Source organism: Garra rufa, chromosome 10 (genome assembly GCF_049309525.1).
Source record: "Garra rufa chromosome 10, GarRuf1.0, whole genome shotgun sequence".
Taxonomy (NCBI): Eukaryota; Metazoa; Chordata; class Actinopteri; order Cypriniformes; family Cyprinidae; genus Garra; species Garra rufa.
This window is the reverse complement of record NC_133370.1, coordinates 23023302-23050846: the sequence shown is the minus strand read 5'-3', so window position 1 is coordinate 23050846 and position 27545 is coordinate 23023302. Positions and strand designations below refer to the sequence as shown.

Genomic DNA, 27545 nt, shown 5'->3' with positions numbered 1-27545 from the left:
GATTGAGACATTTTCCTCAACCCCGTAACAGACAAAACTGGATTGGTATAAAAAGGATCTTACACGGAACTTGTTATAAATCAAACATCTACCTACTGCTCATGTGTCCCTGATAACAATTTAATGAAATTTAAATAAGAAGTTTAACTAAAACCACAATTGTATTGTTTTAGTCCTTAACATGTCAGATGGTTATCAGCAAGAAACGCTTTCATTCTTATATATTTCTCCAAAAATATTAATGTGACAAGGTGTGATGTCTATAACACATTTGAAGGGTTACATTGCCTTCAATTAAAATTTTTGGTTTTGTTTTTCTCTCAAATTATCCCCTTATTTCGGGGTCAACATATCTGCATGCCCAACACTGTCTTTCTGCTGCAAATGTGGGTGCATTTTCTGATGTAGGATGCTTGTCAAAGTTTAAGTGGACATATTACATCAAACAAATCTATTTATAACAAAAAATATGAGTTGTCATGATTTTGGTAAGTATATATTTGCTGAAATCATGACCTTTTTATTTTTTTTCATTAAAAGTATTATTAAATGAAGTAAATAACTCCACCTGTCATAAGTTTACAACCCCGTAACAATGAGAAATACATATATTTGTGACAGGGTTAAGGTGTTTCACTCAAAATGGCCACTGCTCCTCATGTAGTTAGGAGAGTAGACTATATACGGCAGCAATAATACAAGTACATTGTTTATACTTATGGATTAAAATAATAAGGTTGAAAAATCCATCTTAAATTTTGGTGTTGTTAAGCTTGACAGTACGCTCCCTGACTATAATATGCCTCAAAAATATGAATAAAAAGTATGATACTACCAACCATTTTCTGCACCAACTGAATGATGTAATTTCTGGTAAATTGTGTCACATATGAGCAGTCTAAATTATTATGGGCATAGAATGGTTAGTGTGACAGACTGAGGAACATACCTTTAAAGTCTGTTTTTTTTATAAAATATCTTGTCGTTGTTTTTAGAAACATATTATTCACAAGACAGGAACACATTATTGCATTACATTTTTTCCAAAAATCACAGACACTATGCGCACAGACAGACACTCAGTAAAGTGCCTCGGGGACATGACAAAATGCTTGGTTTAAGATAGATATAAGACATTATTGGTTGCTAAAAAATTAAATTGCAACAACTATTTTTATTCATTATTATGGGCATACAAAAGTATTGAGAAAAGCTTTGAACAATTCATTTTTGTCAACCACCACTTTAGAAACTCTGGTGGACTGAAATATTACAGAATCCAAGGAAATGACCCTTATACTTTTGCATTAGTATTGAAGTGCATACTTTTATAACATTGTAGAAGTGTACAAATTAGAAAACAGTATATGGATGCTTGCCTCTCATTTGTTTGTTACCCTCCACTAATGCGAGTTTGCCTTGTAGCATCAACCACAATGTTCATGTGGGACACTATAATCGCCTTTTTACGAGTCGGTAATGGCAGGAAACATCTTCTTTACTAGTGTTTCACAATTCCGCTCCTGGGGGCTATTTTTTAGGTGTCTTACTGCCATTTAGGTCATGAAGGACCTTACTAATGAGATGATGCACTCAATCCAAGGGCTCAAGGTTAGGCTGGTTAGCATTGCTCTGTTAGCCGCTGCTGGCAGATGCTGTAACTACACCATCTAGTTGTAAAAAGAATCTTTCACCATTCCGAATTGGCTATGCATGGCCAAGCAACACATATATCGCAAACATTTTTCATTACATTTCATTTCAAAAGCATGAAATGGGCTCACTGCAGTGTACAAGGGAGCGCTTTTGTAGGTCCTTCCTCTGTGCTGCTAGCAGGGTGTACAGCTCTGCTCTAGCCAATTTAATCTTATCTTATCTTATCCTATCCAATCTTGTTTGTTAAACATCAAAGACTTCCTGTTTTTATGCAACCACCTGCAGAACGAAGAGTTCTGAGCTCAAATTCAGGCCCCAGCAGGCACGACAGGCCCATGTCTGGCTTCAGCAGTCAGCAGGCAACTGGGGTCTGCGGACATGTTGCGTGACGAGGGTTTGTTATGGACTGACGAGAGGACTCTTTGTCTCCTATTTTGAACCACTCTCTAATTTACATGTTAATTGTCTTTGAAACGGCATAAATGGCTTCTCGCCTCTTTCCAAATGTTTCAGCCAAAGTGAATACAAGCACAGAGACATGGAGCTGTAATAAGCAAGTGCCACTCAGATTCACTCGGCTTATATTCAATTTGAAACATTTTAGATGTTTCTCCGAGCTCTGGATTCAGGAGGATGGTGATTTTTCAATTGATGGACATTTAGATTGCTCACTAGGCTGAAACACAAGGGAGCCGCAGCATCCTATTGAAGCGTCTCCCAACAATTCAGCATCTGACATTTATGAAATGCCTCAAAAAGCAAATTGCCGCCCAATTTTTCCGACATCTCTCAGGAACCGTCTCTCTGTACCAGAAACATTTCTATAGGGGATTTAGAATAGCCTTTGTCTTTTGTCATCGAGTCAAGACTCATTTTACACAAGTCCCTAAAGAGGCTACACCAAGCACTGGTATTATCCTTAATTATTATAGCCCTAACCAATTAGGAGATCATTAACAAATCATTTAATGGGTAGTGGGGTCTACAATAACAAGAGGATGATTCTAGGAGAGCTGATTAACAAATTGGGCCCAATTATATAGAAGCCAAAGATAGTGACAGAAAGGTCACAAACAATGTATTTGTATGCTGAACTTGCAAAAAAGGAGGTGAGAGAGGAAATAAAGATACAGCACGTTCAAAGATGAGGGCAGACACCATGTCCTAATCAGCCGCGACATGTTTTGTTCACATTTAGTTTTGCTCATTTTTACTGTGAACAAGAATAGCCAAGCAAAGACATATTTACAAGTGGGAAACTTTGAATTTTAGATCCAAGTTGTGATTCTGGGAGAGTGACAATTTAAAGGAAACACTGATTTATAATATAACTAGGGCTGCCGTCCACTAAATATTTTTCTCTTTTAGGGTTTTAAGGTTTAATCGACTATTAATTGGACGTTTATTAATAAACCATATAAATCATAATAATGAGCCTTTAATTGCCTACAAAGCTTAATAAGCGCTCTAGTGCACGCAAAAAAAGCTTGCCACAGCGCACCGGCAGATATAATAATCTGAATGTTTCAGGGAAATAACAGCAAGAAAACTGCATTAACTTTCTAATAATTAATTGATAAACTAGTGCTTTCTTTGTTTTTGGCTTAGGAGATGAAGTCAGTGACACTTGACTTGTCATCTCCGCAGAAGTGGATGTGCCTACATGTTTCAAATGGATTATATAATCTGAGAATATTTGTTTTCTATTTGAATTGTTTCATTTAAGACCTGTTTTTATTTGAGACCTAGACCTCAGAAAGCGCATACTGTTTGCTTCCATTATTTTACAAAAGTGCAATGTTTCGTTGTTATTCTAAGTGCACACAAAAAAACGTAGTCTTTACAGATTCGAAAGATGTATTACTTTTATCTGTATGACTAAAAATGACTATTTTTTGACTGTGTTTTTTTTTTCTGCGACTAAACGACTAATACAATTTTGGTCATTTAAGCCTCTTCTCGTCGACTAACAGTTATCAGGGGCATCTTCTCTGAGGAGGCAAGGGAGGCAGTGTCTCCTCAAAATATTAGATGAGAAAAAAAATCGTAGTACAAAAATAAAATAACACCAATATTATAAAATATAATGACCTTATTCTGAATAAGACAATAATATGATTAAGGTGTTTACACGAGTTGCTTTAAGAATATTCCTTTCATGTTCCCGTTTTACATGTTATAGTACATAGATCGATTAATGACACACATCATTACGCTATCAGTTCATCTTCGTTATAGACTTTTGGATGTTTTGGTTTTAATTTTACAAAAGCTTGAAGTGGCTCTGGACATATGCAACAAATTCTTTAGAATGTGAGTTAAAATTTGCAGTGGTCGCATTTGTGCGAGTGCATGCTGCGCTGCTCCAAAGCGTCTGCTCCATACAGCGAGCATTTCAGAGCCAGTCAGTTTTTAGGAAAAAAAAAAACACGCAACAAGCACGGTCACCGAAAGCCAGTTTAGTTTTACTTTATTTTGTCTGTTTTCATTTTGAAAACCCTGTTATCTTTGCCGTTTACCTCACATTACGCTATGGAGGCTTTCTTTTATTTTTATTAATTAATTTGATTGCTCAGTGTTTGCGCTCCCTGTAATAAATTTTTTAGTCGGCATATAACACAGCATGTGATGGAGTCCATGCCTCGTCTTATTAGTTTTTGTTAATAAATGCTATATAAGCCAGTTTTGTTTTATTGTTGTTGTGCTGTTTAATTAAAAATATCAAATCCATCTTTTAGGAATTTGTTTTAATCTTAAAATTAATAGGTATCCTTATATATGTAAGCAAAACCAAGATCATGAATTCGAAAGTAAAAGTGAAAAGCATCCAAAGACCCAATAGCGGAAATCCCGTTCACAAAATTAAAATCACAAATAATACTAATGAAAAAGAATGGGTTGAATGTTAACTACGTTACCATAAAACTATAAATTATGATAACAGACAAACTATTTATCAGCAATGAGCATTTAATCCCATGTTGTAGCAAAAAAAAAAAAAAAAAGAAACCAAAGCATATGCACGTGCGACCAACTGAGAGCGTTATGCCGCGTTCCAGGCAACACGTTACCCATGTTTTTCCAAACTTCTACCCGTGAAAGTGCACTGGAAAGGCAGTCAAACCTGTGAATTTCCAGTGAACTCGTACTAGATCGGCGTACTCCCAGTTCCGAGTTCTGACGTTACATAGCCTGCGAAGCAATAATATCAGCCTCTAGGGGTGCGGTGTTTATGCAAGTGGCACACGGTGGAAAAATTTAGTTTAGGACAATATAACGTTGCAATCAAATTATTATTAATATAAAAATAATAAATGTGCTTAGGCCATTTAGTTGTGGTTTGAAGTCGTGATTTACGAGCTCAAAAACCTGCCTGGAATGCAGCATTAGTGTGTATCCTGTCGCAAAATGTGGCAAAAAGTCCTACACAAGGCGAATAGTGTGATTAAGGTGTGTACATGTCTTCCATAATGCAACTAAAAAAGGAATACTCCACCTGTCTTAATTCGATTTGTGTTTACTCCGATTATGACTTTAGTCGGATTAAATTAATCAAAAATATCAGTTTACATGGTTGCTTAATCAGAGTATTGTCTTAATCGCGTTAAAATCGGAATACTGTTGTCCATGTAAACATACTCATTGTCAAACAGTACGACTCTGAGGTATATGTTTACCAGGTACACTTGAAGACAAAAGAAGTTCTGCAATGTGCATCAACACATTACTTCTCACCAGTATCCCATCATGCCAGAAAACAAAAGGAGACTAATAAATTGAAGTATCCCATCATGCCAGAAAACAAAGGAGATGAAACGAAACTGAATGAAAAATAAATGTGCTTAATGTGCTCGGCGCACCTGTGAGAAGTTCTCTGATCTCCACGTCTGTGGTCTTGCGCAGGAGCCGCACAAGTGCAGGGATCCCACCGCAGTTCTTCAGGGCGATCTTGTTGTCGTCATTGGCCTTGCCGTAAACCAGGTTCCTGAGAGCGCCACAGGCACTCCTATGCACATCTGTCATACGGTGATCCAGCAAGTCCACCAGCAGCTGGATCCCACCCTGCCTCCGTATCTGAGATTTATCAAAAATAAATCACATTTTTGAACATAATAAACTAAAAAATAATATTTCACGATATTACAGTTTTTTTCTGTATTTTGGATCAGCCTTGGTAAGCATATCAGTTTCTTTCAAAAACATAAAAAAAAATCGTGCTGACCTACCATTGAGAAGTTTGGAGTTGACAAGATTCCTTTTTTAAATGTTTTTGAAAGAAGTCTCTTCTGCTCATTTCAATGTTGTTCATGTTGGCAACTGGCAAGTTTGGCTTATTTTCTCCTTGTTGTTAAGAGTTAATAAGCCTATATATTTTGCTATCCTAATTATGCACAATGATACGGTAAGCTGCACTAAGCTGCACAATTTTTTTTCTCCGTTTAGCAGTTTTGGGTCACCAGTTGAAAACCACTCAGCTAGAATGACTCCATACCAGCTCAACTAGCTTGAATCAGCATGGATATATGCAGAATGTACAGTGGGGAAAATAATAATTTGATCCTCTGCTGATTTTGTTTGTTTGCCCACTGACAAAGAAATGGTTAGTCTATAATGTATTTAATGTTAGGTTTATTTTAACAGTGAGAGACAGAATAACAACGACAACAACAACAACAACAACAACAACAACAACAAAAATCCAGAAAAACGCATTTCAAAAGAGTTATAAATTGATTTGCATTTTAATGAGTAAAGTAAGTATTTGATCCCCTATCAATTAGCAAGATTTCTGGCTCCCAGGTGTCTTTTATACAGTTAACGAGATTAGGAGCACTCTCTTAAAGGGAGTGCTCCTAATCTCAGTTTGTTACCTGTATAAAAGACACCTGTCCACAGAAGCAATCAATCAATCAGATTCCAAACTCTCCACCATGGCCAAGACCTAAGAGATGTCCAAGGATGTCAGGGACAAGATTGTAGACCTACACAAGGCTGGAATGGGCTACAAGACCATCGTCAAGAATCTTGGTGAGAAGGTGACAACAGTTGGTGCGATTATAACACAAAATAACAGTTAATCTCCCTCGGTCTGGGGCTCCATACAAGATTTCACCTCATGGAGTTTCAATGATCATGAGAACGGTGAGGAATAAGCCAAGAACTACAAGGGAGGATCTTGTCAAAGATCTCAAAGCAGCTGGGACCATAATCATCAAGAAACAATTGGTAACACAATACGCCGTGAAGGACTGAAATCCCGATGAACCCAATGAACATCTGAATGATTGAGAGGAGACCTGGGTGAAAGTGTTGTGGTCAGATGAGACAAAAATCAAGCTCTTTGGCATCAACTCAACTCGCCGTGTTTGGAGGAGGAGGAATGCTGCCTATGACCCCAAGAACAACATCCCCACCGTCAAACATGGAGGTGGAAACATTATGCTCTGGGGGTGTTTTTCTGCTAAGGGGACAGGACAACTGCACCACATCAAAGGGACGATAGATGGGTATTCCAGCATGCCAATGACCCAAAACACATGGCCAAGGCAACAAAGCCTCAAGAAGAAGCACATTAAGGTCCTGGAGAGGCCTAGCCGGTCTCCAGACCCTAATCCCATAGAAAATCTGTAGAGGAAGCTGAAGGTTCAAGTTGCCAAACATCAGCCTCAAAACCTTAATGACTTGGAGAGGATCTGGAAAGAGGAGTGGGACAAAATCCTTCCTGAGATGTGTGCAAACCTAGTGGTCAACTACAAGAAACCTTTGTGATTGCCAAAAGGGTTTTTACCACCAAGTACTAAGTCATGTTTCACTCATTTATATTCATATTTATATTTATATTCACTCATAAAATGTGTTTTTCTGTATTTTTTGGTCGTTAATCTGTCTCTCACTGTTAAAATCAACCTACCATTAAAATTATAGACCGATAATATCTTTGTCAGTGGGCAAACGTACAAAATCATCAGGGGATCAAATAATTGTTTTCCCCACTGTATGTGATGTTGGTATGCATGAGTTACCTCTGATTTGATCTTGTTGTCTCCAAAGCACAAGTGCTGGAGGTAGGCGGCAGCGTTGGACTGTACCGATGGAAACTGGTGCTGCAGCATTTGGATGACCTCCGGCAGTTCAGGATCCCTCCAGCCAAATTCCCTGAAGAGGCACATACACACACAAAAGTGAACGTGGAGAAGCTTTGACACAAAGAAACACTATAACATTTGAAAAAGCATGTTTGTGTCTATAATAATAGCATAACTCTTTCATATGGTGTGTAAAAACATTCTCCTCTCCAAAGCTCTGAATGTTACTCTTCGCAATTAATCAAAATGAATGCAACATACTCTAACTTTTTGCCAACATCTGTGATTTCCCACTGTTAAACGCACTACTTTTCTCTTTTTGAAAATAGTGAAGTAATACTAATTAACACAGAAACAAATCCTACTAAACAATGAAAACAAATTAACCTCAAAAAAATGATGCATGACGGTGTTTGTGAGGAGAAAAAAATGAAAAGATAAGAAACAAAGCTTTCACAGCTACCGCATGTCAGCGATCATTTTTAAATTCTGATTAAATTCTGAGGTATGTTATATCTCAGCTAATGTATACAGACAATAACATTCTACCAGAAATGTCGGCCTTATCACGGGTATCAGTGACAGCTGTGCTATTGCCTGGAGCAGTCCTAAGGTGCCTGGAACCCCATAGGAGAAGATCTGCATTTCCTAAACCCCTGGGTGCTACGACTATCGTTAAAATATCACCAACAGTGCTATTTTAAAAAGCAGCAGAAGCAAATTCAACATACTATCCTGAAATCTGCTGTGAAAACACACATACTGCTTGTAGACAAGAGAGGAGAACACTGTGTTTGACATTCATGTCTTTTTTCCCCTCTCTCCTTCTCAGACCACCAAACACTGCATCTGTGCTACTGCCATGTCAGAGGCTGTCAAACAAGAGGAATCGATTCAAATAATAAGATCAGATATGAAAGAAATGGGGTGGTAATGACAGACAGAGAGCACAAGGAAGGAGGGAAAACAAGAAAGGAAAAATAAGACATGTGGAGGCAGAGAGAAAATGTGATGCTGGCAGAAAAACAACATGATGGACAAACATCTCTGGGTAAGAGGCACCATGGGAAACATCTATTGTAGCATTTCCCATTTCTCTCTAGCACAACCAGTAAACCTGAGAGGGCAATTGCGGTCATGAAAAGAAGAATGGGATCCATTGGGAAAAGGTCAAAATGGAGATAATCCTGAAAGATGGGTACTTAGTTTTCACTTGCTGTATCTTTGTTGCTTTTTATCATTGTTTAACCTTGAGAAACGAACACTTGTTTAAATCACATCTCACTAAGGGCTACGTTGAGGGCTTTGTTCACAAAACAGGGAACCGAATCCATTACACAGGGTAGGAAATGCCCGGCAGCCCACAAAACGTCATGGCAAACTCTAGATGCAATGACAGGAGGCTGTCATAAATCAGAGGAGTGGGCTAATTGATAATGTTTGCGTTAATCAGTAATTAAAGCGTAACACAAAAATGGCTATAAAACGGATGAAGTTTTTATATGGTAATCAATGTGGCGCTGTCACATAAGTCAACTCTAGGTTAATTAGTGTAAATACATTTTTGACAGAAGCTCTAAAATGACTGCGTTAATTAACTTGTGCACCTAAGGTGAAATTATTCACTCAGTGTTTACCTCATGTAATTATAGACGCCAGTTACGCAGAAGGCATTGCCCCAATGCTTTAACAGCCTCTGGGTTCATTAATAAGTGACGTTTATGCTTAGCAATGCAAAAAGCTAAAGCTAGCTGCTTCAACAATAACCAGCATCATAATATAACCATAAGGAACCAACTATCTGGTGAATGTGAAACAACAGCAAACAATACAGTTAAGTTAATGCTGTGTAACTTACATATTAGGACATATTTTTATTTACTCTGTATATTTTTCTTCAATTAATCAAAAATAGTTCCAAAAGAAGCCACTGCAGAATTATCTGTGGAGACTCTCAGCAACACATAGTTCGTTTCAGAATGAATCACTGCTTTGAATGAATCGTTTGAGAGAATGATTCAATGATTCACCCATAAGGACAAATGAAAATTGTCAGTCAAAATTATTCTTTTGCCATTTTGGACTTAAATGTCAAAAAGTTTTTTAATGGTAACTAGATGAGTAAAGTTCATGACCAAACTTTAAAAAGTTGAAAGTAGTGGTAAAAGCTTTGTTTTGTTGATTGACAGAATTTTTGATTTAGCACATTGATAACATTATTAGCATGTTGCCAGCATGTTTTTTTTAGCACGATTAGCATGTTGCAGGCACATTTTCAACATGATTAGTGTTTTTAGCATGATTAGCATGTTGTTAACATGTTGCTAGAATTCTTTAGCATGATTAGCATGTTGTTAACATGTTGCTAGAATGCTTTAGCATGATTAGCATGTTGTTAGCATGTTTCCAGCATATTTCTTGCATGTTGTTAGCATGATTACCATGTTAACATGTAGCTAGCATGTTTTAACATGAATAACATGTTGTTAACATGTTTTAAGATGATTCTAGCATGATTTAGCATGTTGTCTAGGACAGTCATTAAGCTTTGCTAGTGATAGACTGCTTAAATACTCTTAAAGTCTTATTGTGCAAAAGTTTTTAACCCCTCAATGAAAATCTATGGAAATCTATGAAAAAAATATATTTCATAGATCGGCCATTTAACAAAATTGTAAGCCTGATCAGTTAGAAAAGATATAGCATGTTTTTTTTTTTGCATCATTAGCATGTTTCTAACATGATTAGCATGTGGTTACCATGATTATTATTTTGTTAACATCTTTCTAACATGCTTCTAGAATGATTAGTATGTTGCTAACATGTTTTAACTTATTGCTAGCATGATTTAGCATGTCAATAATCTTTGCTAGTGATAGACAGCATAATGTATTAGTCTTATAGTGCAAAAGTTTTGACCCCGTCAATGAATGTCTATGGGACTTTTGTAGTTTTGATCATCCATTTAACAAAAAACATAAGTCTAATCAGTTAGAAAAGATATAGCATGTTTTTAGAATGATTAGCATGTTGCCAGCTTGTTTAAAACATGATTTGTGTTTTTAGCTTAATTTCCCTGCTGAAAAAAACAGCAAAAACCAGTCTAAGCTAGCATGTTTTTAGCATAATTAGAATGTTATTGGCATGTTTCTAGCATAATAAGCATGTTTCTAGCATGATTACGATGTTAACATGTTGCTAGCATGTTTCTAGCATGATTAGCATGTGGCTAATATGTTTAATATCTTGCTAACATGATTTAACATGTTTTCTAGGACAGTCACCAAGCTTTGCTAGACAGCTTAAACACTTCTTATTAGAAGTCTAAGTCTTATTGTACAAAAGTTTTGACACCCTCAATGAACATACTCCAGGACTTTTTGTAGTTTCGATCGCCCATTTAACGCAAAAATCGCAAAACATGTTTTTAGCATGATTAGCATGTTGCCAGCATGTTTCTAACATGATCTGCGTGTTTTAGCTTGATTTGCATGTTGTAACCATGATTATCATTTTGCTAACTTGATGCTAGCATGATTAACGTGCTGCTAACATGTTTTAATATGTTGCTAGCATGATATAGCATGTCATTAAGTTTTGCTAGTGATAGACTGCTTAAATAATGTGTTTGTTTTATTGTGCAAAAGTTTTGACCCCCCTCAATGAAAGTCTGTGGGACTTTTCATAGTTTTGATTGTCCATTTAACAAAAATCATGTCTGATCAATTCTAAAAGATATAGCATGTTTTAGCACGATTAGCATGTTGCTGGCATGTTTCTAACATGATTTGCATGTTATAGCTTGATTTACATGTTGTTAGCACTTTGCTAGCATGTTTTCTAGCATGATTAGGATGTTGTTAGCCTTATCATTTTGCTAAATGTTTCTAGTATGATTAGCATGCTGCTAACACGTTTTAATATGTTGCTAGCATGATTTGATGTCATTAAGCTTTGCTTATGATAGACAGCATAAATACTGTATTAGTCTTATTGTGCAAAAGTTTTGACCCCTCAATGAAAGTCTAGGACTTTTGATAGTTTTGATTATCCATTTAACAAAAATCGTAAGTCCAGTCAGTTAGAAAAGATAGCAACGAGTTTGGTAGTTGTAGCTTGAAAAAAAATTAAAATTTAGTCTCAGAAGAAGAAGCTTAAATAGTAGATCAGCACTTTGTGAATCTTCTAGTCTTCTAGCGAATTGGTTGTGTCATTGAAGATTTTTTAATAATGTAGAAAGGAAGAGGGAACATACTTAAGGTACCAAGGCCGCTGAAGAAGTGGACAGTCACAGTTGTGCTCTACATCCATACATAACGCAGCATCACAGCATGAACGAATGCATACATAAGTAATGAGGAGTAAATGTGTAGTAATGATTTAAATGTGCATAGCAGGACACTGAGATTTATTAGATATCTGCTGCTCTAGAAAGCGTCTATATCATTTATGATTAAAGTCAGAATAGTAATGGCTCCCCGCTCGTCCTCGTTCGCATCATTAAACCTTAGCGCTGAATCATTCCCAGCAGGCCAGTCCTACAGGGACACACACATATGCAGAGAGCAAGCTGCTGCAGCCTGGTGACACTCCCTCCTCTCTGTCAGGTCTGTCACTGGCAGCCAGATCCTTAACCTCCCCATTACCACAATTAATGCCCGGGTGAGGCCACTCCCCCTCAGCAGAGCTCCAGTCACTGTGACAGGCCACTGAGGCAGGAATGAACCTACCATTAATCACCAAACATGAATAATCAAACGTCTGCTCAGATCCCAGGCCTGCAAAAAATGTCATCCCTTGCCAAAGCCGGAGAAGGATTTGGCTGGGAAATGACTCATTCACGCTACAGAGAACAGAGAGCTCTTTGGTTATGTGTGCGCTCAGACTTGTGATTTCACCCCTCGTGGTCTGATAGGGAGAGATGCTGGTGGGTGGGAGGCTGGTCTACTAATAAACCGTTTGTCCCTTAACCTTCACCTGCAGGATACACCCCCTCATCAGCACAATTAAACTAAGGGTTGACCTTCATTCCAACAGTCAGAAATGAGAGAGGCTCTGGTCCAAAAACCTAGCATGCTGCCTAGGTAGGCAGTATTTCAAGGCACATTCATGCACGTAGACGGTTAACATTTGGGGGAGCGTGGGAAAGAAACTGAAGCCAAGATTTTGAAAATGCATATTTACTCAGTATTTCTGTACAGTATGTATTCTTAGGCTTATTATATATATTTAAATATATATTTTTTGCCATTTTCTAACGTCGCTATTCTTCAATGTAAACAGTCTGCAAAGTTGTTAATCAAAAAAGTGCATTATACATCAAGATATTGTCTCTTTTAAAAGAAAGAGTCGACTCAAGCATTTCCAAACCACAACCTGTAAGTACGACTGATGCAAAATGTGCATTTTCAATTGAGTGCTCAAAATATCTATTTTTTTTTGTGCTAAAACGTGATGTATACCTAGTGCAGCTTTAGGTTTCCGGGTAAACCACAATATCACTGTCTTACTGAAATAGTTCTGATAATTTGCTGTGAACCCGCTGTTTCCTGATTAATGTAGTCGTTGTTCTAATTATTTTATTTAATGATAAAGAATGTAACTTCGACATATTTTGCTTTACAAACTGTGTGTTTCATCAGTTAATCACGTTAGCACTCGGCTAACGTATCCACCTCTGTTGTTTACAGTTTGGCAGCTAAACTTTAGCTATGGGCACAATTCGCTTGCATAAGTGTTAAACAGAATGTTTTTATGTCATTATTTTAAGAAAGGATTGGAGCACTATATTATTGTTTTAAGTAAATGTGCAGGTTGCCAGGTCTTCACAACAAAACCTGCCAAATTGCTATTCTAAACTAGCTCAATCGCATAAAAAAATCATGTTCTATGGTGTAAAATACACACTTTTTGTCAGGGTTCCCCTAGTAAATTCGCATTCCAGGTGCTAAATATGACGTTATTGGAGTCGTTTCAACTCGCAGACATCAAAAACAACTATGGACTTGGCAACACAGATGGTAGAGTTTGCTAACTTGCGCTCTGTGCCAATCACAACAGGCTTATCCAACTTACCAATCAGAGCAGAGTAGGCATATGGAAGGGAGGGGTTTACAGACATTACGCTCAAAGCTGGTTCGAACAAACCGTTTGGAAATCATTGACAAATGACTCTATGTATAAATGTATATTTTGAGAAAAATTGTTTTCTGACTTAAGATGGATTTAAACCTGTTGTAGGGGATTCCAATACAATATTAGGATAATCTAAAAAAAAAAAAAAAAAAAAACATATGACCTGCTCTTTAAAACCTAGAAATTAGCATTTTTGAACTTCTGGTTCTATCATTCTGAAGTCAATGGTATTTTTGAAATGTGTTTTTGGTAAAAGAGATAGTTCTCCCAAAAATTATGTTGGAGGAATTTGCTCTACAACAAGGGGGAAATTTAGTGTTTAAAATGTACAACTCCACTAAACTGTATTGAAATTAAATGTTGAGCTGCTGCCTAAAGGGAGTGTTCCAAAATATGAGGTTCTACATCAACTAGGATGCTGCTTATATATGTGGCAAAGCAGCTCACCAGGTTTATGAACAAAGCTAGAGGAAGAAAGGATTGGGTCTTGTTGTCCATGGATTTCTAAAAGGTTTGCTAGGCATGCAGCTTGAAAATCCTTCAGCTGAAGATGATGTAACATTTGAGCACTCACTGGATTGAGACAAACTCTCCTGTTTGTGACAGGTCTTTGTTAGGGCTTTTGTTCTGGTTCAGTCAGGTGAGCCTATCTTTCATTCCCATAGCAGAAACATTAACACCACAAAACCCAGCTTCATGTTTCAGTGCAACAGCCAAAATAACCCACGGGGCCAGAGGAAGAAGAGGATAAACCCCTCGTGGACCACTGAATATCGTGGCATAAAAAACAGCCAAATAAAAGCATCATAAATTATGCATTCAGGACGCTTGACTGAGCATGATTATTAGAAATAGAGCTAATGGACTGATATTTTGAACAGGATGCAGCAGAGGTAAATCTAATATAGTCTTTATGTGAGAGACACACTTATCCTCCTAGAAAGTAAATGTCAGTTTATTGGTGTGCAGCTAAATTGCCAAGACACTATGACTGTTCTTTCAAAAATTCACAAAATTCTAATCTTTCATTGAAGTAAAACAAAGGAAAGTGGAGGGAAAATCTTATTATGAAATAAATGTTTTTCTCTAGTTCACTCTAGTTTGACCACAATTATTGGCACCCAATTATAGCAATGTAATTTTCAAAAGATACAGTAACAACTCTGAGTTTTCTCCGATAATGCCTGACTGGTTTGACCATTTGCTCATACAGAATCTCTCCAGATCCTTCATATTCCCAGCTCTATGTTAGTGCGTCTTCTCTTCAATTCACGCGACTCATTTTCTATAGGGTCAGGTCAGGGAACTGGGACAGCTGTGGCAGAGGCTTCATTTTGTGCTCAGTCACACATTTTTGTGTTAATTTTGACTTTGTTTTGGATCATTATCCTGATTGAAGATCCAACCACTGCCCATTTTAAGATTTCTAACATAGGCAATCAGGTTTAGATTTTATATCTGTTGGTATTTGATAGAATCCATGATGCCATGTATCTGAACAAGATGTCCAGGACCTTAGGCAGAAAAATAGGCCCAAAACATTAAAGACCCAGCAGTATATTTAACCATGGGCATGGTGTACTTTTTATCCCAAAAAAATCCCCTCTTTTTTAGTTTTATCTGACCATAGAAGCCTGTCCCGTTTGAAGTTCTGGTCGTGTCTGACAACTGAATATGCTGGAGTTTCTGGATACTCAAGGAGGATTTTTCTTGAAACCCCAAACAACATGTGTTTGATATTGTATTAGGTTTCTGACCCCAAGACTCAACTAATCTCTGCAATTCCCCAGATGTGATCCTTGGAGAGTCTTTGGACACTCAACCTACCCTCCTCACCGTGCATTAGGAAGATATAGACACATTTCCACTTCCAGGCAATTTTTTTGTAACATCTTTAGTTGATTGGAACTTCTCAGTTACTGCCCTGGTGGTGGAAATTGGGATTTTCAATGCTTTAGCTATTTTCTTACAGACACTTTCTATTTTGAGAAGCTCAACAATCTTGTTCTGCACATGAGAACGATATTCTTTGGTTTTACTCCTTGTGATGGATGATTAAGGGAATTTGTCCTTTGTGTTCCTCATATTTATATTTGTTTTCTGTGGGACAGGAAGTCATAGCTGGACAAATTAATGCTACTAGTCACCCTGGTGTGCTAAAACAAATTAAAATGTGAATGGGAATATACATCAGAGATATTTTACTCATAAGAATTACTAGGGGTGCCAATAATTGTGGCCAACATGCATTTGAGAAAAACCAACTCATAATGTGAGTTTCCCCCTACTTTCAATTGTTTTACTTCAATGAAAGGTTATAATTTTGTGAACTTGAATGAAAGATAAACATTGCAGATTTATTTCCACAGCCGCCTTTACTCATATTTAACAAGGGTGCCAATATTAGTGGAGGGCACTGTATATGATTGTCAACAGTATGTTGTTGATGATAAGATCATAATTATTTCATGTTATGGCTCATAACTGATCAATATGATCTATATGACATTCAGAGATATTATGCATTCTTATGTTTTAATTAAAATTATTTAACAGTATTTCCATAGTCACTGCTAAAAAATAGTTAAATAAATAAATACAAATTAATCAGCATGTATTTTCAGCAGTGATTTCATTAAGAAGGTCAACGCTATGCAATTAGTCAGGTCTTTTTCATTTCTTGCTCATAGACAGAAGTGGCATTGCTAAGTGCCACATGTTCAAAGTGCGTAAAGCGCCAACGAAACTGCCACGCTACAGGCCTGTTTGTATGTCATACAACTAGCTTCTGGCATTACGGGCAGATGAATAGAGAACTTACACATGCTGAACAGAGTAAATAAGACCAGTCACCAGCCCATGTAATCGCTGCAGCTCTAGCTTGTGGCTTAGCCGCTGAAGCGTGCAGACTGTTAAAACAAACACTCTAATGAGCATAGAGCTCCTCTGTCCTCTCAGCTTGCTCCCTGGCTTTCCTATTCAAACACGAGCAGAGTGCTGAATAAGCTTCACGCACATGAAACATGCACTTCATGCACTTCCATTCTGGTTCGTGCTATTGTCTGAAAGAAAACGGGAAAATGACTGCTGGAACAACAACATGTGACAGCTCAATCAAAGACTGCGCGCATACAAAATAGATTAGACAAGAATTGTGGATTCATTGATAAAGCCGATGTTGAAATACCTTTTTTCTATTCCACCTTAAAGAAATCATGCTGTTCCAAACCTGTATGACTTTCTTTCTTCTGTGGAACATAAAAAGAGACATTTTAAGAATGTTTTAACTGTTTTTGTTCATGCATTGAAAGATCCAAGATGGATAAAAACACTAAGGCATTTTTCAAAATATCTTTTGTGCTCATAGAATAAAGTAAGCAATACAGGTTTGAAATGACATGAGGGTGAGTAAATGTTCATAGAAACTTTATGAAGTCATCCCTAACACAGAAATACTGGACTGACCAATAGCGTGAGTTTGAGGGTGGGATTCTGCTTTGTCCGACCAATGGAAGATGGAGGACTGTATGGGAAACAATATTTGACAACAGTAATTGTTTAGCAACTCTGTTTCCTGTCTGTTTCCACAAAAATACTCATTTCACCTTAAAGTCACCATGAAATTGACAATTCTTGTTTGATTTTAAAGTGCAAACCTTGAAATCTTTAAAGGGGTCATTTGATGCGATTTTATATTTTTCTTTGTCTTTGGAGTGTTACAAGCTTTTTGTGCATACATAAGATCTGTAAAGTTGCAAAGATTAAAGTCTCAAACCCAAAGAGATATTCTTTATAAAATTTAAGATTCATCCATGCCTTCCTAAAACGGCTCATTCAAACATTCCACCACAAATCTACGTCACGGTGTTGAATGATTTGCATAACACCGCCTAAATGTATACGCAAAGGAAAAAGGCCTAACTTTTATTCTGTAGTATTGTTGCAGCCGTGGCCATGTTGTGAAGACACTGTGTGTTTCGCTGTGAAAGTGATAGTACTTTGTTTGGCCATCCAAATGAGTACACAACTAGAAATCAGTGGTTAAGTTGTATTTACAACACTGTTCCAGAACAGTGCAATGCAGGACTGTTTCCTGAACCTGGGAGAGTAGCCTGCAATGCGGCTGTGAACACTATAAAGTGGTGCAATTCCAACTTTGGACAGTCTGGCGCGTCTAGCTCACAGCCTGTAAGTACATTTTCATATTTGAAGAATTTGCTAATGGCTATTCAAACGCAAGTTTTGAACAGTGTAGAGTAGTGCTTGTTTGTTGTTTCTACGATTATGAATGCAGACATAGTGTTATGTTTATGCAGTGCGACATAAGGCAACGCGTAAAAAGACAGGATGAGTCATTATAATCAGTAATTATTTCCTCGCTGGATACAACAAATGCCTAGGTTTTATTGTTTTTGTCTTCACATCGGGACATGGCATTACAACACGGTAATGGACGTAACATTTCTGTCACATGCTTGAGGTATTCGGCCAATCGCAATGCACCAGATTGCTGGCTAATCAGAGATCACTTCGCTTTTCAGAGCGTTGAGCTTTGTAAAAATCGACATGTTTCAGAAAGACAGGGCAGAGAGGAGAAACAATAATGTAAAGTATGTGGAAAACAATGTGTTTTTTTTAACCTCAAACCACGTAAACACATTGCATTGCACCAAATACACAATATAATGTTCTTTTTAGCAACATCATATGACCCCTTTTATCAAAAACTTGTTTTCTTTTAAAAAACCCTCTTCTCTTAACACAAGGACGGGATAATAATCCTCCCTTCCAGGAACCTGTCACTCACTTGAGATTGCAGCAATTATCAAACGACAATGAACCAACAATCCAATCAATTCATGATGGACAAAATCAAGTCCCACCCTAGACTCTTTTCTCATTCAAGATGTTTTACTTGGATATATCTTACAACAAATTTGCAGCTTTCGTTTCATGCCAAAACTTTAAAGGTATAGTTCACCCAAAAATGGAAATTGTGTCATTAATTACTCATCCTCATGTCATTCCAAACCCGTAGGACCTTTGTTCATCTTTGAAATACAAATGAAGATATTTTTGATGAAATCCGATTCTAACTCTACATGGACAGTAATGTAATTACCACATTCAAAGGTAAAGACATTGTAGTAAGTAGTAAGAATATTGATAAAATAGTCCATGTTACATTAGTGGTTCAACTGTAATGTTATAAAGCTACGAGAATAATAATTTCTTATCTTCTGTGTCAGTCTCTTCTGCGTATTCACAAAGAAATTGCCGAATAGAGTTGTTATTTTTGTTTTCCTTGCACACAAAAAGTATTCTTATAGCTTATACAATTACTGTTGAACCACTGATGTCACATGGACTATTTTAACAATGTCCTTACCACCTTTCTTGGCCTTGAACGTGGTAGTTGCGTTGCTGTCTATAGAGGTTCAGAGAGCTCTCGGATTTCATCAAAAATATTCTAATTTGTGTTTCGAAGATAAATGAAGGGTTTGGAACGACATGAGCGTGAGTAATTAATGACAGAATTTTCATTTTTTAGGTGAACTATCTCTTTAACATGATTTTCCCAAATTATTTTTCATTCTAACATCCTTAGTTATTTGATTAACATCTTTATTTGTTCATCCAGAACATTCCTGTCAACCTGTCAGAGTTTAGGGATAAGCTTTAGGGGGTTAAACAACATTAGTATCAATATATCAACAGTCAGCTTACAGTACAGTATATTGCTTTGGGACCAACATAATATGTTCTACCTCAGTACATCATTTTGTACGGGGCAACTAACCACCAGTCGGTTTGGGATTACAGGTGGCTAATTCTGACAGCTCTCACCCTAAAGTAAAACGAACCTCTAATACACTGTTTTGACAGCCGTAAGAGAAACTGGGGACTCAAAGAGCTGCTAACGGCCATATAAATATGATTTGTGCAGCCAGGAGCGCTGAGCTCTAACAGGGTGTGAACGTGCGACCCGCGGTTGACCCCGTCTTTGGGAAAATTGGTCAGCAGTGTTGTGGATTCAGCACACACATGCTTGAATGGTCCTGAGAGGCGGTTTGAATGGTCTGCAATGAGAGAGGTCAGGAAATGTCTCTGTCACGTTCAGTGACCACTTCATCTCCAGCCACCCACTCAGATCGGAGAATCAACACTGCACTTCTCAGCATTAGACTATATTAATGCTTCCACATGCCTGAACGGCCAAACGCTTCTGACATTTTTCAACAAAACAGTCACATAAATTTGATTTCCACAAAATGGGCAAATAAATCTGCACATTTTACGTTAATGGCATTATTCTGGAACTAAAGGAGCTCTGTTGAATCACAAGCATATGGCTTATAATAGTGGATATACTATCTATCTATCTATCTATCTATCTATCTATCTATCTATCTATCTATCTATCTATCTATCTATCTATCTATCTATCTATCTATCTATCTATCTATCTATCTATCTATCTGTCTATCTATCTATCTATCTATCTTGAAAATAAAATAATGCTGAATCAATTTATTTTCATAGATTATGCTAACAAAGGCTGCAATTATTTGATCAAAAATACAGTAAAACAGTAACAATATGAAATACTACAATTTAAAATAATGTTTTAAAATATGTTTAATATATTTTAAAATTTAATTTATTCCTATGATGGCAAGAATGCTGAAAAATCATTCTAATTTGCTAACTTGATGCTTGAGAAAGTATTCTTATTATAACCAATGATGAACACTGTTACGCTGATCAATATTTTTGTGGGAACTGCGTTTTTTCCAGGATTTATTGATAATAGGAAGCTCAAAAGAAAAGAATGCATTTACCGTCACTTTTCGTCAGCTGAATGCACCTTGCTAAACGTATTCATTTTCTTTCAGAGAAATTATTTTGTGTCTTACATTGTTTTATTTATCCTGTGCTATGCTGACAATGCTATAATGACACATTTGACAGAGTTGTATTGTGGTAACAATTATTAAAGGAACTATTTTGACAGAATCTGTAGTTACCACGGTAAAAAAAAGGCAAAGTTTTACTTAATACACTTTAAAAAATGACAACCTGAACTAACCCCTGTGTTACAATATCTTTTGTTGCCAATAAAATGATTCCATTATGCAAAATGTGGTACACAACAACACAATCATGGCTGTTGCTTGCATTGAAAGGAAGACAATGGTGTTAAATAAAGTATAAAAAAGGATAATAAGCATGCGTTAACATAAAATGATAACAAAACAATGAATAACAACACAACAGGAGACACACACATGCACGCACACACGCACAATGTGATGCTTTGCAGGAATGAACAAACTCTGGTCACCTGAAGTATCAAAACCCAACACAGATCTGAACATCTGCTCTTCATGTAACTATGATTAATTTCTATCACCCCGTTAATCAAAAATGACTTTGGACTTGACCACAAATGAACCTTTCTGTGGATGAATCAAAGGCTAGTGCTCTTCTTGGAGACAGAATGCGGAAATGTTGGAAGGAAAACATTTTCTGACATATTCTGTAAAGCAAAGCTTGTCTCAACACAGTCATGCTGCCCTAGCATATGATGTTGAGTAGAGAGGAGAACAGTGCTTTTGTAGATGAGGAGTAGAAATGTAAATAAATGTTGGATTACTTTGTCATTCTTTGCTCGGCTTGATTTTGATTCCAGACAAGGAATTCAGGGTCGTACCTATCAGGAGACAGGCAGAGAGAGAGACAGGGTAGGTGTCTAGCAAAAAGGTGACATTTTAAAAAGAACGTGTTTATGTTTAGCTGTCTTCTTGCTGCTGCATGAACATATTACACACTTGCATTTGACTCTCAACATGCACTACAGTTTATTTGCTGCTGGTTTTTATTAAAGAGGGGTCTCACATAATGGAAAAGAACTCCCACCCGTATCACTCCAGTTTGAACTAGACATTATAAACTGTAACAGTTAATTTCTTGATTTCTAGTCAGTGCGAGAATGGATATGTGACCCTGGACCACAAAACCAGTCTTAAGTAGGACGGGTATGTTTGTAGCAATAGCCAAAAATACATTGTATGGGTTTTTTATGCCAAAAATCATTAGGATATTAAGTAAAGATCATGTTCCATGAAGATATTTTTTACATTTACTACCATAAATATATTGAAACTTAATTTTTGATTTGTAATATGCATTGCTAAGAACTTCATTTGGACAACTTTAAAGGTGATTTTATCAATATTTAGATTTTTTTTTGTTTTGCACCCTCAGATTCCAGATGGAAAGCTTATTTATTCAACTTTTAGATGATGTATAAATCTCAGTTTTAAAAAAATGGACCCTTATGACTAGTTTGTTTTTGTGGTCCAGGATCACATATATGGTTAGAAGTCCTATGCATTCTACTTTTCTTAAAAAAAAAAAAAGTGTGCATTTCTCAAGACAATCATCTAGATTCAGGGGTTTTCAAACTTAAATTTACTTAATATGTTTAACAGAATAAATACAATTATGAAATTGGACATTATAACTTTTTATTCAGATTTTTAAAGACTGGAAATAATGAGATTGATCACTTATATTTTTCCATTGTGTATCTTTCATGGATATTTTTCTGTAAAATTGAATTAAAAAAAGCACAAACCTATTAATTTAAACTAAATAGTTAAGCTCAATTGTTGAAATATTTTTCATTAGGTTTATACATTATACATTCCAGAGAGTAAAAAAAAACTCAGTATGATTCAAATAATTGTTTTGGCTTTAGAGCCAAACTACACATATTTCTTGTAAAATAGCACTTATATTTCTATACAAATATATCAAATTGTATAAATGTGTCATTACATGAAGATACTGTATGTAGCTAGAGTCCTATGAAATATGTTTTATTTTTTCCCAAATTCCGTTTAATTTTTTTCCAAATTCTGTTTTTTTTTTCTTTCTGTTTTCTGTTTCTGTATTCTTTTTTTCCCGTTTATTTTTCTAGACTCTGTTTTAATTGTCTAATTAATTAAAATCAAGAAAACAAGCAACTGATTAAAAGTTTAACACAAACAAAATTTTAAAGCCCTATGAAATCTTTTATTTAGTTTTCTCAAATTCAATTATTTTTACCACATTCTGTTTCTTTGGATTTAATTTTAACGGTTTCATTAAATTTTCATAATCAAAAGCATCTCTAATTAACTGATTTTATAATTCTTTTTTTTTCTTCTAGAAATTCTGCGTTGTGTATTTGCATTACTCTGCTAAATAAATTTGGACAAATAATTTTTCTGGCAAATTTTTAAAAATAATGTTTTAATAGTAATTTTAACGATAAAATACAGCGAGTATCATTCTTCAGTATGTATTTAATAAACGAAACTGCATGTCTGCGCCATTCATTCACACAGAGACATGCAGAACATGCAGGATTCATATCTAAATTGTATTTTTGTGGCTTAATATTTATAGAAACTAGTCCATATCATGTTTTGATTTAAGTGTACTGACCTACTTTTGATTTGTTCATCCAAAATTGGGCAAATTCTGAGACATTCCATGTTTTACAGTAAATTCTGATTTTGTGACTGGATTCCGCAATTCCATTCACGGAAATCATATGGCCCTATATAGCTACTTTATATTTCAAGAAGGAAGTAAACATATTTACAGTTCCTTGATGTCATACAAAAAGTTTGAAAACCCCTAATTTATAAATTTCTTTTTCTTTATAGTAGGAGTTATTATTATTAATAAAATAATATTTTGTGTATATACATTACAATATTTCATTACAAACCTTTAAGTTAAAAAATGCTGTTTTATGTATAATTTACAAGGATTTGGGTAATAAACTGTGGTCGGTATTGTTGCCAGACCCACCCTTTAATATACCAAACACTATTAGTCAACCAAAGATAAAAGACGACTTTGTTTAACATGTTCTGAAACAGTATGAAATTGTCTGTGCATATCTGTGCATTTGTTTGCAGCCAGTAAATGCAATGCATCACACGTCATACCATCTTCACCATAGCCACTAGCAGTGAAAAGACATGGGAGAGAAACAAAGCATGAGGAATCAACAAAAGGGATGACAAGAAAAAAAGGAAAAAAAAGAAACAAGGTCAAATCAGCAGAAAAAGCAAGCAAACCAAAAAAAAGGAAAAAGAAAAGAGTCCTACAGTACTTTAGCTCTCAAGAGATGATCGCCAATGGCCTCTCAGCACATCAAATTAATGTCACACGATAAAACCAAAAATATGCTTAATACCAATATAAAGATAGAGTGAAAAAGGTGGAACTGACTACCTATATAATCCATAAAATCATGCGCTATCATTCTTGAAGAATGTTTACAAATGTGTTTTGTGATTTTGTAAGTGTACACAGGCAAACTAAGGTACTACAGGAAGTGATGTCATGTGAAGTTTGATTCATGCTGTAGGGAAGAGTGAAGCAAGAAGCACCTTTAATCAAGCAAACTGCACTTCTTTTTTTTTCTTTTTTTACATGTGACCATTAATTTAGAAAGAACCTATCATGTGTAGATGCTTGACGGAAAGATCAACACAAATAGTGAGCATTTTTATCTACACCGATAACAAAATATTAGACAAAATTTGGTAAAAAATGTATGTACACAACCATTCAAAAGCTTGGGGTAAGATTTTTTATTTTAAATCAATACTTTTATTCAGCAAGAACACATTAAATTGATCAAAACAGACCGTAAAGATATTTAGAATGTAACAAAAGATTTCAGCATTAAATAAATGCTGTTCTTTTGAATTGAGAAACTGAAAAAAAAAAACTGAATTGAAAAAGAGAATTTAAAAAAAAGTGTTTTTTAGTATTACACAGCACAACTGTTTTCGAGACTGATAAATAGAATTATTTTTAAAAATCTGAAAAAAAAAAAAATATATATATATATTTAAATAATGTTTCAAAATATATAAATTTATAACTGAATTAAATTTTACTGAATAAAAAAATAAAAAAAGCTTATTGCGACTTGTCTCACAATTCTGCCTTTTTTCTCATTTTATATCAATTGCATGATATAAACTCACAATTCTGAGAAAAAAGTTGCAACTGCGTGATATAAACTCACAATTACAAGTTATAAACTCGCAATTACGAGTTAGAAATTCAGAATTGCATGATATAAACTCACAATTGCGAGTTAAGTCAGAATTGTGAGAATTCTGTGAACATAGTCTTTTTTTTCTCCTCAGAACTGGACTCAATAACTTGCAATTGTGAGTTTATTTCTTGCAATTGTGCATTTATATCTGACAGTTCTGATAAAAAAAACTGAATTGCGAGATGTAAACTCGAAAAAGTCAGAATTGTGTGACAAAAAGTTGCAATAACCTTTTTTATTTTTACTCAGTGGCAGAACTGGGCTTCCATACATAACAGACTTTCAAAATCATTAAAAAAATATATTGACCCCCAAACTTTTGAGCGTTAACGTATCTTTGGGGTAAAGTGTGTCAGATGCTTTGAATAAATATTATTCTGATTATAAAATGCTGAAAATGATTTAACTTCATGAAAACATGTAATGACTTCTGTCTTTGGTGGTTTACACAAATGCAAATGAAGTGCATAAAAATTACTTTGGAATTGGATTGTTTTTCATTATTCATCAACTTTTGAACTGCTTTCTTCTGTATTTACTTGACATCAGAAATCCTGAAGTATTATTAGCTGTATTAGATCTGGACAAATAAAATGAATCTGTGGCACAGCTTACCCACTCTACCCTACAGTGTTATAATTGTCAACATGTGCATGTGAAGCTCTGTTTGATTTGTTAATCACACAGCATGTCAGTTCAGCTCTAATTATCACTATCTGGGTGAGATCTCCTTAAGCAGTTCCTTCAAGATGCATTAGACAGTGGGAGAACTCACCTGGGGTCCTTCTGGATGCTGTCCACAGAGGGCGACCTGACCAGCGTTGCCTCCGGGGGCAGAGCAGGTCCGGATTTGCTGTAGGGTGAGTCTGTAGAGGGGCAGAACTGTAGTGTACGGTAGGGGTTGGCATAGTCGGCGGTGGAGGCACCAGGACCAGTGGCATAGCCGGCACGAGGGAACGTTCCCGTTGCGTTCTGGCTTCCCGTACGCTGCAAGGGTATGGAGTCAACACCAGGAGAGGAAGGGGCTACAACAGGAGAGTAGGGACAGAGCACAAAGTTCAGGGCCTGGTCACAAAACCAGTTCTTTGGATCTTTGGGTGCAGCAAAAGGTGAAAAACGTTATATGTTGACCAGGTGTTTCAATCGTAAGAGGGGAGAAGGAGGACAGGAGGAGCAAAACAGAAGAGAGATGAAGTTAAAGCATCAAAATAACAAACTGACCCATAATGATAGCTCTTCAGTAGGTGCTTTATTAGACTGTCTGAGTGTAAATGCAAAACAGTTTTTTTCTCTCTGGCCTGCTTTTGTTCAGATTTGAATAGCTACCCAGAAAGCACCACTGAGGGCTGTTCATTCTGACGGCAGAGTTTTCCAGCTGACTGGAGCTTAGAGCCGTGCTGGAAACGTTCCCGCTTTAAAGTCAACACGAACATTTACTTTTCATTGCACAAGCCTGGTGTGCACGATTTTATTTTTTATTGTTCCAAATGAAAAATGTACACTTTTTTGAATGTTAATATGTTTAAATGTTTTTCATAACAAAAACAGGATAGTTTAAAACATGATGCCAAGCAATAAACAAACTCCTAGTGCATACAAATTGGTATGAAGTACTTTAATATTATAGAAATTATAAAACTTTTTCTGATGGGGACTTTAAAAAATGTCAAGTAAAACTATTTTACGACATCAAGATTCCCTATTAATTTTTAATGCTTCTCTTTCAACAATCTAGCTTCATTTTGATACGCAACACCCACTGTTTTTAGCAAACAAATACATTCTGAATCCATACCCTATCCCATATCATGATCCAAGGAAAAAAAATCTCTCAACTAATGCTGTAAAATATCAATGAGAATCAGTCGACACTACATTACTATAATATTGAAGGTTAAAATTAACTGATTTGTATACAAACTCTTAAGTGCAACTTTATAAAAATAAAGTTACAATGACACAATTATATTTCCATATAATTTGTTATATAAACATTGAAATAGTGGCTGTCATAAAAACTTGACGGATTTATTTAAACATATATTTTGCAAAATGCTCCTCATTTTTGTAGCTGACGAACAAATTTATGGTCACCGAATATGTTTTTTTCTGAGGTAAATGTGACATTATGTGACATTGTTTACAAGCTGTTATATTGCTGTTTCCACGGTTGAAACAGATTGAGCGACTACATGAAACAGATACCCATTTTGATTAGTTGTACTCTTTTTTTTTTTTTTTTACATATCTTCGGATGTTTATTCATGTTTATCTTGTGGTGAAACTGGCATTAAAGCAGAGGTGGTGATCAGTTCATGTGCGCTTTGCGCTGCCACTTCTCTTGAACTACAAAGATCTGTCACTCCAGATTAAACAGCGCCAAAATGGTATTTATTGTTTGAATATTGTAATAAAATGGACAGAATCTGTAATCTGAGACTTTGTTTCATATTAAAAGTAACAAAGCACAAAGCTTATAACATTTTATTGAATGGGAGGCGTGCTATAATGTCTGTTCGTTAACTGAAAACAGG

General features: G+C 36.0%; 1 protein-coding gene across 6 annotated transcripts in view; it reads right to left on the bottom strand.

Annotated features, from left to right (window-relative positions):
* ctnnd2b (catenin (cadherin-associated protein), delta 2b) overlaps positions 1–27545 on the bottom strand; it is a 123088-nt gene that overhangs the window by 34909 nt on the left and 60634 nt on the right. For 4 of the 6 annotated variants that reach the window (XM_073848447.1, XM_073848448.1, XM_073848452.1 and 1 more), the window contains 4 exons: positions 25787–26036; positions 21535–21591; positions 7680–7812; positions 5517–5730 (listed from right to left, as the gene is read on the bottom strand). In XM_073848447.1, coding sequence (XP_073704548.1) covers positions 5517–5730; positions 7680–7812; positions 21535–21591; positions 25787–26036 — 654 coding nt within the window. The remainder of the gene's footprint in view (positions 1–5516; positions 5731–7679; positions 7813–21534; positions 21592–25786; positions 26037–27545) is intronic. The other 2 variants (XM_073848449.1, XM_073848450.1) reach the window with 1 other exon arrangement.